Raw genomic sequence first — 13,270 nt, forward strand, 5'->3', positions numbered from 1 at the left:
GATGTTTTCCTCATGTATTCCTCTCTATACACAATCACTTTGTCCTGGAGTAATTTCAGGACAAAAATTCACATTATCAATTATGTAAATATATGACATTCCTTTGAGGAATTTTTGTGGTGCAGAATGTGTGTGTATGTGTATATTTTTAAAAGAATGTTCCCCTTTTTTGCAGTTGGTTCGTTAAATATGCTTTCTAAAGGATACTTCCTGCCCCTTTCTTTTATTAAAGAACAGTGCCACGTTTGAGATCATCCGTAATGCCCTTAGCACTTTTTTAAAAGATAGAGGTGAAGTCTCCCTCTTTTACTGAGGGATCTTTCTTAAGTTGTCCTTAGTTCTTTTACCCTCATATTCATCTGTCATTAAATTTTCTTGTTTCATGCATCTGTCTCTCCCCTATGAAACCTAGACCTCAAGTTCCCAAAACTATACTGCAAATATTTTTTTAAAACTTCATCATCCAATCTACAGTGGCATTTAATGACTCCTGCAAATTTTTATCATCTAGCTTATGTTGAAAAACATCTGATACTTTTTGCCTACTACATCTAGACTGGAAACTTCAAAATTGCATGAGAAAGATGAACATCATTTTGCTCTTGTTTTTCCAGAGAGTTTTCTAAATTATGTATCATCTTTGAAATTTTTGTTCCAGTATACAGCTCCTTTGTTAACAGCATGAAAATATTGCATACTAATTTATTACACTAATTTACTCTTCACTTTTTTCAGAAGATTGATGGCTTCAGGCTATCAACCCAACTTAGACAATTTCAATACAGAAGAGAATCTTTGACCTGCCCCGTATTGAAGATTCTATTCCGTTGCTCTGTCTCCTTTTTTCCATAACCATCTTCAGTTAACTGTTAGTTTTTAAGTTAGATGAACATGGAGCCAGATGGTTCTTGAAGGTGCACAGTAAAAGAAACGTTCTTTATGAAAGCCAGACCTTAGCACTTGCTTAAGTTTGGAGACATTTGCCTTCTTCATTGTTTCTTTTCCTGTTGTTTAGAGATGAGTTTACTTAGCAATAAACTAAGAACATATTCAGAATTTATACAAATGAATTATTTTTCAGTCGGCAAACAGAATGAAAAGCTATGATAATTTGTTGTCTTAATGGAGCCATTTCTATATGCTGGTATGTTCTGAACAATGGTTAAGAAATAATAATGGAGAGTTTTTCATAAATTTCTTAATCCTTTTTTTCTATCTTTCAGTGTTTACCTTTGTTTTGAGTGCCTTTTTTAAGTCTTTAAGGGCTAGTCATCTTGCCCCTTTAGGATTTTTACTTTGAAGAATGAGAATTTGATTGTTAATAGCAATATATCTTTTTCTTGCTAGATCATTCAGGCCTGACTTCGTCCTTATTCGACAACATTCATTCAGTATGGCAGAAAATGAAGACTTCCGCAACTTGGTTATTGGAATGCAGTATGCAGGCATCCCCAGTGTCAACTCCCTGGAATCCATCTATAACTTCTGTGACAAACCCTGGGTGGTAAGTGACATATTGACAAGTTGTCCTGTTAGAGAGGTGGGGGGGGGAAAAAAGGGTGTATTTTTTTGTCTTGTTTCAGTTGCCTTTAGTGAATGTTCAGTGACTAACAGCAAAGTCACTTAACAGAGCAGTGAAGCAGCAGAAAGGAAATAAAAGTAAAACTATGAGTTTAGTTTTTTGAAGAACCTCTCTGGCTCTGGAGATAGAAAAATATTTAGTAAAAGTAATGAGAGAACTAGGGGCAGATGTAATGCAAAGCCTGTCTGCTACTAACATCCTTCCTCAAGCTGAGAATATTTTTCATATTTGTGGTTTTGAGCATAATTTAACTACACTTTTAGCCAGTGTTTTCCTCATGCCCATGAAATTTTTTGGGCTGTGCTTTAGCATGGAAATATGAAGCTACTAGTTTCCTCACTTGAAAACTCTTTTCATAATGATGTGCATGTGGGGTAGGAGTTTATCCATTTTCTATTACATCAATAGTAAAATTGAAGAATCACTGATATTTGATTAGTAGAGAAGCTCTTGAGTAGAAGCCAATTCAATTTTTCTTTTTATAATCTGTGATGATGCAGATAAAATTTGATGATCTTTTCAGTACAGGAAAGAAGGAAGGGTATGGTRGTTTAGAGAACTAGGTATTAGTAGCAGTGAGTTTGTGTGGTGAAAAAGATTTTTATAGGTGGTGCAAATATTGTTCCTTTAATATATTCAGATGCCCAACTACTAGTGAAGCTTTCAAGAATACCAATGACTGTAGTCAGTCATTTATATGCTTTTCCTCTGGTTTTTAGATAAGAAAGTAATATTCTCCTYGAGCGTTTTTCACACTCAGGGGACATTTTACTCTCTTTATTGCCTTAAGATGTTTTTTTAAATTTGTTTTGAAAATCCTTAAAGAACAGTCACTGGATTTTAATATATACTCGGAGCTAGTTTTATCCTATTTTTATGCTGCAATAAACTATTTCAGAGAATTAATAATTGACAATGTATTTCTTTTTAGAGTACATATTGTACATTCCTGAATCCATTGCTCTAATACATAACTTATTTTCAAAGCCACGTGGCATTTATTAATGCTTTGATTTATGCCATATGATAAAGCTGGACAGCGAAGCAGTAGCATTTATATGCAATAAAGATGCAATGAAAAGTAAATGAATAATTCCTCCTTGTAATATTTTGCTAGTGTTAACCTCATGGCTCTTCATTTTTCCAAACAATTTTTAAAAAATCTATTTCTCATAGCTGTTGTTGTAAGTCTGTGCTGATTTTTCAGTCTTATATGTAGTGATATCTGGGACTTTGTTAACATGTAACAATTCTTTGTTATAATACTTGCAAGATGCTGTACAAAAGCAAATATATTGTTAATTTTTTTAAAACCATAGACACTTAAAGTTCAGAATCATCTTAGTACATTTTTAAGGTTTGACTTAACAAATAATTATGTCTCTCGTGAATGATTATGTCTGGTTTTCCTTGCTTTGTGGAAAAATTTCCTTTTGGAGTGAAGTTTTCATAATTTAGTCAACTCTAGATATAAATGAAATTAAAAGTTTTTCAGCTTTTTTCCTACATGGAGATGAATTATATTTTTTTTCTGTGAGAACATTCTACATTGCCATTTTGTACCTCTGACAACTTTGAAACACTTAGATTTTGCAGTCTTGGCAAGTCATACTACCTTTCACATCCCATTATTGTCRTTTTTCCCAGTAGATGGCAATTTGTATTTAATCTGCTTTTGTAGTTTCTGTAATTAAAAAAAGGAGGGGTGATCAAAAAGCTGGCCTACCTGAAGGTATAAAATTAAATCATTTGAAATCATCTATTATCTATTTTCCTTTAAAATATTATTATGAAGTGAGAAATTCCATTAATAGATACTAGAAAAAATTGTTTCCTATAGCACATGGGAAAGGTAAGAAAGGTAGGTAATTGTGAACAAAAAGTACTTGGAAACTGTATTGACCATAACAGCACCTGCAAGAAGGAGAAAAATACCATGCTTATGATTAAGCATGGCAGTTTAATTCAAAACAATATTTTTGTGAATTGGGTTGATCTAAGTCCTGCGTGTACCCTTTTGCATGCTGCCTATTAAGATTTGTGAAATTTGCATGGTTAGGTCTTCATTAAGTAAACTCCACTCTTGATTATATTCTCAATCACAAATACTGATGATACTGGTGCACAGTCTTGTCAAATAGCAAATTATTAGCTGTTTATCCATATTGTTTATGGCAGTTCACCAGCAAGTGGAATTATACAATGAGATGGAATTAACTAATGAGGTTACACAACACATTGTCTCTAGCTGCATTGTCCGGGATGGTAAGGTTCAATGTCCATAGCTACTGTAGATAGAGCACTTTGTCTGATAAACCTTAACTATCTCTCACTAATTACATTCATTATAGATGCATGTAGATTGCTGCTTCTGGGTTCAGATAGCATTTTAGAAGTTCAAAGACTGTGGAATTGCAGCACTTTCTAGCAGTCCAACTTTATATGTTCAAAGAGAAGGAAAATGCTCATAAAATCTGATTCTATGATTGCTATTGCTTTATTAAGAAGGGAAGGGAGGGGAGGGAAATGGCATTTGTGTCTGGCTGCAAATCTTTTTTGTGCCTTTGTTTCTGTGCCTTGGAAGGCTGCACAGCAGTGGTTACTCTAGAGTGCTGTGAGGATCTGTTGATACATTAATTACACATTTACTGTGGTGTAGGAGATGACACATAATAGTTCTGCAAAATAATAAGTCTACGCAAACATTTGTGAGCAATACGACCTTAATTAGCTGTTGCTGGGAGAGTGTGTATTTAGCTTGAGTTCTGGCCTGCCATGTTCCTGAGGGGAAGCAGAAGGCCTCCATACCACATGCAGCTATTGCAGGGTCATAGCAGCTCAATCTGTTACTTAATGGATGGGAAAGCTGGGTGTTGAACAGCCATGGCCTGCAGCAAAGAAATACTGCTGTTGTTGTGGCCAACTGCTCCATCATTCTCCAGTCATTTTTTTGGAAGTAGAGGGAGTAAATAATTTTTTACTGGTCAACAGAAAAAAAGTGGTTGCGAAGTGGAATTAAAATGCAGATGTCTATTTTAAACACAGTTGAAAGATCTTATCATTTGTTAGCACAGTAGATCATAGTGTTGCAAATGTCAACCCATCTTGTACCGACACATCTTCAAAAGATTCCTTGACTTTGTCTTCTTTACTGTCGGAGCTTTTGTTACTGAGAATCAGAAGGTCCATTGAACTCTTTATGTCAAAATGTGCATCCTGAGGAAAAACTGCTTATGGCTTTTATTTGGTCAGAAGTGTTGTTATACACTGGCTTGTTTCTTTTCAGCAGGATAACCACATTCCTGTTTAGCAGGTGGTTTGATGTTTTTCTTGCTCTTGTTGCTCAGCTTACCTGGTTCCATGCCTTTTTGTGTTGCATGTTGCTGTGCATCTCTTGCAGAGGTTGAGTCCCACTGAACACTCCCTCTGCTTACTTTAGGAGGTATGTTTTAAAGGCACTTTTAGTGCTGCCTTATGGTATTAGTGTTTTCCCCCTCTTTCCTTCATGAATTGCTGGTAGAAATTTCTCTCCTGTGCTTTTCCTTTTCAAGCTTCGATTGCAGCAGATCAGGACACTAACAGGAAACTTACCAGGAACTCTGCAGGGAGAAGCATTCAAGAAATAWGTCGTGCTCATTCCAGCATGCTATGGACACATTGGAGCTATCCTAACAGGCAGACACAGCCACACAGTATTAACAGTGTAAATCTTAGAAATGTTAAGATTTGTACTAATGTCAAGGACTGTAGTTCATCTATTGAATTGAATCGGCAGTGAACTTTACTGTTTTGGAGACTGGCAATATTGAGGAGTTCAATAGCTGATGCCTGAGGCATGGGCAACCAGAGGCTGGAAGCATGTGCACGCCACCCAGGCTACTACATTTGAGTAGCTTTTTCATAGTCTCCCGTTTTAGGAAGCTGCTGTAGCAAGAGCATTTCCCTTCATTCACTTTGTGCTGGAAGCCAGGTGCTGTCCTGTTTTTCAGTGTGGTAGAGCTGCATTTTTGGGCACTTGAAACAATTATGTGTCTGGCAATGTTTGAGCAGCTCTGACTGATACTGTATGCCAATCTCTTAAATCTAATATTCTTATTTTCTAACACCTACATAAGTGATAGAGGTCTTATATTAAAAAATGTTGTGGAGTTTCATTTGCCAGGAAGGTATTGGATTTAGATGGACTTTTGTTTATCTGTAGGGCAACCACAGAAACTGTCCACATGTGCTGTTCTAGTGTATCTCAGCCCTGATCTGAGCAGAACTTCCTTGAGCATAAAAACTGTAGTTTAATTAGCTGTCAGCCAGGGAAGATTTTGGCCTCTTTGCTCAGTCTGCCAGTTAAAGCAAAACATGTTGATGAATTTGTAGTGTAAGACCTGAAAGTAAATTCCTAAAATTGTTAGAATGAAGATTGGAAGTGTTTTGAACTTCTTGGTCTTGCACTAATATATAGAGATTTTGACTTTAGCCTGTTCTTACAATAAACATTGAATGTTGCTTGCTTTTACAATCAATATTGCTTTTGTCAGTATATGCTGCTATGAGGCAAATTTAATGCAGAAGCGGATTGATTTTTTTCAGTACATTCTTGGCTTTTGTGGTAGATTGTTGTCACTCTGCCTAGTTCTTCTCTCTGCTGAAGAGCAGTTGTAGGAGCTCTCATTCCAGACTTCCATGGCACTGAACATTTCTTATGGCAGAAAATCAAAATGAGCTTTTAACCACTTAGCTTCTACTGAAAGAAGCTCTATCTTAAATAGGGGTAAGAGACTAAAGCTATGATTCATATGCTCTTTATTATTTGTTGTCCCTTTTTTAGTATTGAAATTCAAGAATCATACTTTTTTGTTTGCTAAAATCTCCATAAAAGATGTCCATAATATGCAAATTAATTTTGTTTTCCTGTGCAATCTTGAAAAAGCAAACCTGTGTGATATAGTCCTCATGAAAACACCCTAGAAAAGTTTTACCAGCTAGGTACTGTATAGAGATTATATCTATTGCATTTTTATATAACTATGGTCACCCAGTTATCTGGAGAATCTGGGACCTGTAATTCCTTTCCTAGAGAAGAAAAAGCGATCCATTCTGGAAAAATAGACTTCCTTTCTGCTGACTTACCATGCCAACCCCATTACTTTTTCCCTTGACAGGTGTATTTCTCTAGCATTATCTTCAAAACTCTGACCAGTGCTACTGTTGTCATCTGTTGCCCTTGGTGTCATTCATCTAAGTTTAGTTTCTTATCTTCTTAATATCTTAGCAGTTTGCAGGATGTGAAGTATAATTGTGTTGTTTCTTTTGTTAAATCTGGCAACTAGCATATCTGTTCTGTGAAGCATGTTCTTTAAAGTTTTCAGTCCAATTTAAAATGCTATAGTTTGTCTAGTTTGGATGCTGGCTACTTAAAGATCTTCTCTAACTTGCTTTGTATGCGAGAATAATTGGAAACTACTAGCCCATGGATTCGAGTCTTTTGTACACACATGACTGCGTGTACTTTTTAAGGGGGAAGTAATTACAGATTTAGACAGCTTTAAAATGACCTTCTCTTCAGACTTAGAAATAAAATGTTATTGCTGTATTTATAAGTAGCTTCATATAGAGACGCCTCTGTATCTCCACCAATCTTCATTAATTCYATGACTTGTTGCGAGTGAATATGGGAGAGCTATGTCTGCAAAACCTGTGTAGCAGGGTAGATTTCCTCCTACTTTCTGGTAAAGTTTCATTGAATTTGATATTGTTATAAAATTTTATTCTTTGAACTGAGGAATCTCAGGATCTTATCTTAAAAGGCAAAAGGCCCTTTTTAGTAAGCCCCTAACCCTCTAGAGAAGTGCTTAAGCAAATGCCCAAGTGCTATTAAAATAAGCAGGTGCACAAATGTTTCCTTGAACAGGACACTGAACTGGTTGTTCCCATAAGAGTGCAATGAACTGCACATTCTCATTGCTTTTATTTGAATGACTCAGGAATGACTCAGCTCCATAAAATTGTTTTCCTCTAACTTTTCATTTTAAAATAAAACATGCTGCAAGGTGTCTTGATTTATGTCTCTACTGATTTTTTTCTCACAAATGTCTAGATCTATTTCTGCTTTTCATATTCATTAATACTACGTTTTCTTCTTTTGAATCTGCCCATCATATACCTCATTTTGGTCACTGTTTACAGATTTGGTCACTGCGTATTTCATTGACCCAGATGTTTCTCATTACCAAGATGTCTTGCTACCCCTACTTGTAAGCCAAGATGAAATGTTCTGTTTCTAATGAAGAAATTAAAAAAGATACCCCCCCCAATAATTTGGAAGCAAAACCAAAAACTTTGCAGTTCTTCCAAAGGGGTCTGTTTTTTATTTAACCCTTTTCTTCCTTGTAGAGCAGGAGAGGAGCTGAAACCAAAGAAATCAGATACTCGTTGGGCAGTGCTGGGCACCATGGGCCAGAGGCAGCCACATGRGTTGGAGGAGATGCCACACGGTGCCCTCAGGCTTAGTATCTTCATCAGGAGTTGTAAAGTGGCAGGCCAGGGGATAAAGAGAGAGCTAAAAGGGTGAGGAACTGTCAGCTGCAGTCAAGGTTGGAAGGAAGGAAAAGATGTTGTGAGTCCTAGACCGATGGGTCAAACAGTAAGACTTCAATAATAATCTAGTAAGGAAGAGAAACTCAGCTCAATGAGGCCCGGGATGTTACTTTCTTATATGAGGCGGGATTGCAAAAGAGTTGCAGGATTGCAGTGTAATAAAACTATCCACTTAAATTATATGGGCTCTCCATATAGCTTATCTTTCCATTCATAGTCACATTGTGTGGCCTTCAGTTCTGCATGTTAATAATGGAAAACTACTGTAGGGACACCACACTCTGTCAGCTTTTGTGATTCCTGTATTCTGTTAATGGGCTCAAATTGTATTTGTCGACAGTGTTTCAGTGTTACATTGTTGTGTCCAACTTTCAGTGAACTTCACAAGTTTGCATACATAAAGTTGTTTGTTGGATGCTGCTGGCAGAAACAAATGTGTAAGTTACAACCCTTTGGGTCTCAGCTATCAAATAGCAAATCAAATATGTATATACCCAGCCTTCTGGCACATAYTTAATATTTACTAAGTTACAGCAGAACTGTAGGTCAATCACCATAAAGAGCAAATATGCAGAGCATAAAATGAGGGACACAGATACTCATCTGATAGTAGTAGTTAAAACCATCAGTAAAACAAACACAAAAATTCAATATAAGATGTGGTGAAAAATATTGGTTAAAACAAGTTTTACCACAGAAGATATATGTCAAAGACTCCCAGCTTCTTCCTCATCAACCACTCGGTAATTTCTTTTCCCTCTAAAGAATCTAATGTCACCTTCTCTTAGTTTCCTGCAATAGATAATATAAACCATCCTGTAACAAATGTAAAAGGCTTGGTAAAGGCTGCGTCTTGAATATGACAATTAAAAATATGGAGATTTTTAAAGGAAACCTTTGGTGCTCCTCTGATCATTTCAGAGATCAGTTGCCTAATTAAGTGCCTTTTAGCTTGTCTAAAATAAACAAGTTCTTTATTCACATCTTTGAGATGAAGTGATTTTTTTTGTAGCTGTTAGCTACTTGATTACAGTACAATATATGCAGTCAAATTTATAATATCCTATCTCAGTGTAATGAAACACTATAAAGCTTTCATATGAAATCAGAAACTAAGTGTTTCTTTGACTGTTTCTTATCTGTGCATACTTTGAGGAGTAGAAAAAGTGCAGGTGGTTCTTTGCTGCTCTTTTATGGAGACATCTCTAGGCCAAGATGAAAGTATTTCCTTCCCAAGATGCTAGAAAACAGAAGATGCTACAAAATCCAAAAAAAACTTTGTGATCCTCACTTATGTGAGGATCCTCACTTACGTGAGGATCATATTAGAGCTGAGAAGGACAAAGGCAATGATGTGTTAATTCACCTAGCTAAAACAACTAAAAACTTCCTTCTGCTTTCTTGTTCTTTCTTATCTAAGAAGTTGAAGAGATTCCTACTGTATTGTAACTGTACTGTTAAGCTCTGTAAGGTTGTTTTGCTAAATAACTTGATCACCCAGGGCTTTTTGGCATATTTGTAAAATACTTTAAATGTAATATAGGTCTGAAAGCCTTCAGCACGGGAGTACGTAGTAATTCAGTAATTTATCATATGAAAACACCACGATCTATCTTGGGGAGTAATTTGATAAGCCTTTCTGTGTTTTAAAGTGAAATTTAAGGTCATTTTAGCCCAGTAAAAGAAAACCCTTTCAAAATTCTAATCAAGTCAAAACACTAATTTGGTCAACTTAGCACATTTTTTTCCTGCAGTGTAAGAACTGTCAAATCAAACTYATTTGTGTAATTTCTAGCAGGCCTTTAAAAGTTGATCAAGATGGACAAACAGAAAAAGTGACGATATGGTATTCRGTATTCAGCATACTTGTAAGCTTTGATTGCATCCAAACTGTCTAGGTTCAATGGAATTTTCTGAACTAATATGTTAAACATATATAGAAATGTATATATAATATTTAAAAATGAATTTTATATAAATATTTTTGAGCTGCTCAGAAGAATATAAAAAGGTACATCTAAGATCCTGTTTTGAATGAATCAAACATTCATTAAAAATGAGTAACTTACAGGAAAAATAAAGAAAAATATTCAGTATCAGAATGAATTCAAGAATGTATGACCAGAACTGTGGTTTTGCTGTGGTGGTGSTAATTTAAATTTCTGAGAAAAATGCCTTTAGTTTATGCCAAAATTATGTGAATTTGGATTGCATTCACTCAGTTATTTTTTGGGAGGAAAAATTTGATGAGATATTCATACAGTTATAGAGACGAAGGACATACAGGATGTACAGAGACAAGGCAGCATCCCAGCAGGGGCAAGGGATATACAAGTTTTCCTTCCTCAGCTATGGGAAATCTGAGTTCATTTCTTTATGCGACTTCAGGAAATCTGAACCTCCATTTCCTACATGGTATTTCATAGCTTGATCACTGGATTATAGACTGACTTGAGTGATACATTCATATTATTGCTGTCTGGTTCATGCTGTTCTATTTAAAGTAAACATCCACTAGTGTAAGTCTGAAATATAGCTGTCTTACCTCTTAAGTAAATGTCATAATCTTTAGAATCATTTTCTCCCTACCTTTTGCTTTCTTTCATATGACTTTCATAAAATTGTCAATTGCCATTTCTTTAAAGGATATTTCTTAAAGATAGACAGATTTGTTTTAACATGGTTTTCCATAGTCCAACTGATTGCTTGGCAGAAATCATAAATTTCATAGGTGGTGTTTGTTCATGAGATTTCAAGTTTGGATCTTGGATAAGGACAGAAATAAATGGTAAGCTATCAGGAATCTTATTCACGAAACTACTTATTTTGGTAGCTGTGATAATATTTCCTTTCTTTGAGGCTTTTTGTACAATATGCTATCCAACTCAAATTTTTTGAGCTTCTGGTAAAGCCTACTCATGATTAAGGCATTTTTCACTGGCTTTCAGAATTTAAATGTGTTTTACCAAACCTAAGTAAACACCACTAAATTAAACAAATTTTTATGCTAGCTGGAAATGCAGTAAAAAACCTTTATTGGTATTTTTCCTCTGAACAGTTTTTATTCTCCSTGTACCCTAAATTGCATTAGCAGGATAGGTATTTGACCAAACTACATCGTGGACAGAGTTCTATTGTTCTCAGCTTTTTTCCACTGCTTGTAATCAGCAAATCCGACTATTCAAACTGCTGGGCTAAGTTGTTTATGTCTCATGTTGGCGTAATGACAAGTAAATACATCACAGCATGTATGAGCCAAAGCTTTGGAGTCTTGAAACAATAGTGGTCTTCTGGCTGCCAAGGCTTCTTGCTCCCCAGAAACTTTATTTGCTAAGCTGTGATTTCAAAAATGGTTTACTTTTTAATCTTAGAGTTTTGTTTGCTAAATAGAACAACTCCAAGTTGTCTATTTATAACTAACGTAATTAATTTCATGCCTTTCAGTTGATGTTGCTTTGCTTTCTATATTATGTTACTGCAGTCCATGTTACAGGCAGAGTGGATATGTGTCTGGGGGAGGGCCCAAGAAGAAAAGATTAGTAGAAATGCCAACAACTGGTAACTATTCCAATTAACAAGATTTTTAACTGAAGGCGAGGTAGGGCCTTGTGCTTATGGTATGGGAGTAAAGCCTAGAAAATTAAAATTCTGTTTTTCTCATGACTTATGACATATGGTTAATGACCACGTTTCTCTATTCAGTTTTGAAAAATTGCCTTACAACGTTGTCATGGTGCCAGAAGGCTAAATTCATGTTAAATCTGACGTTTAGATCAGAGATGGTGGAGAAGAAAATATTTTAATTTTATTATCAAAAAAATTAGTGCAAGATATGCAAAATGTGAGGTATCTTAAGATGACTGTTGTGGTATATTTCACTTTCTATACATSTGAAGAATTAACTTTGAGAGAATTCTTTGTTACCCTATATAAGGGAATCATATCCTGGCTGGGTGATAAAAGTGTTTTGGGAGAGAGGGAAGGCATACCGTAAGAGTATGTATATTTGATGTCAAGTTTGTGTAGTACAAAAGTCAAGAAGTGAAATGATGGTATGAGATCGTATCAGTAGAACAGGATTTCTTTCCTAAGATTTTTTTGTTTTGTTTTACAGTTTGCCCAGCTGGTGTCTGTCTACAAAACTTTGGGTCCAGAGAAGTTCCCATTAATTGAGCAGACATTCTACCCAAATCATAAGGAAATGGTACGTGCCGATATCAATGCTAAATTCAATTAGTGTCTGTATAAAAGAACTGTAAACACATGTATTTCACTTATTACCTCTGTTTTTAAAAGCCATACTGAAAGCTTTCAGTGGGATGGCCACTTAGAAGCACTGTAGTTGTTTAAACAGAAGACTTTCAAACCTGAAACCAGTCATGTATTTTCAGAATTTCAAGAGATTAAGCAGTTCTAAAAACAGAACAACTAATAGCAGGGACTACACTTATGGTTTGTTTTCAGCTTAATCTTTTTTTCATGCTTTGCAAGCGTTTGTTATCTTTGCAGGCAATGCCTAATGCTATATTTGCGTAGAACAAGTGACTCATCTACAGTCGCCTTGTTTGTGATCTTTGGTATGTTGTGATCTGTATTGGTATTGTTTCATTACCAGTCCTTTACGTACAGAAATAGATTCTTAAAAAGGATACTCATGATCTTTGCTTACCTTTTTTCCTAAAGTAATACATGATTCTACAAATTTTAGATCTTCGATTGCCTTTGATGTCTGTTTATGCTGTATTTCCTTAARGTTTAAAGAAATAACAGCTCTTTTTTATAGCTAGCAACAGACTAGCTCGGAGACATAAACTATTTTTAGAATATAATTCTGATCTTGCTTAGTGTGTGTCACAGTTGTGATTTAGGTGCCCCAACTACTTGTTTGTTAGGTCCTCAAGCCATAGTTGCTGTTTGTCTGAGATTCTGGCCAGGGCCAGCATTTCATTGTCCTAAAGGACGTCTAAGATAACCTTTAAAGATACCAAGTAACTGAGATTTCCTGTGAACACTGTTTCTCCTGCTTCTGTCTCCCTGTTTGATAACAAATAAAATATGGTGCTGCTTTGCTGTATTTTCTGATGTATTGTGATGAAG

General features: G+C 35.6%; 1 protein-coding gene across 1 annotated transcript in view; it reads left to right on the forward strand.

The window, feature by feature from the left end:
* The window catches only part of SYN2 (synapsin II), a 120,978-nt gene that overhangs the window by 43,649 nt on the left and 64,059 nt on the right, over positions 1-13,270 (forward strand). Inside the window, exons 4-5 of the mRNA XM_026045989.1 lie at positions 1,348-1,504; positions 12,288-12,377. Of these exons, the coding sequence (XP_025901774.1) occupies positions 1,348-1,504; positions 12,288-12,377 (247 nt within the window). The remainder of the gene's footprint in view (positions 1-1,347; positions 1,505-12,287; positions 12,378-13,270) is intronic.

Source organism: Nothoprocta perdicaria, unplaced genomic scaffold (genome assembly GCF_003342845.1).
Source record: "Nothoprocta perdicaria isolate Ctin4 unplaced genomic scaffold, notPer1 scaffold_42, whole genome shotgun sequence".
Classification (NCBI taxonomy): Eukaryota; Metazoa; Chordata; class Aves; order Tinamiformes; family Tinamidae; genus Nothoprocta; species Nothoprocta perdicaria.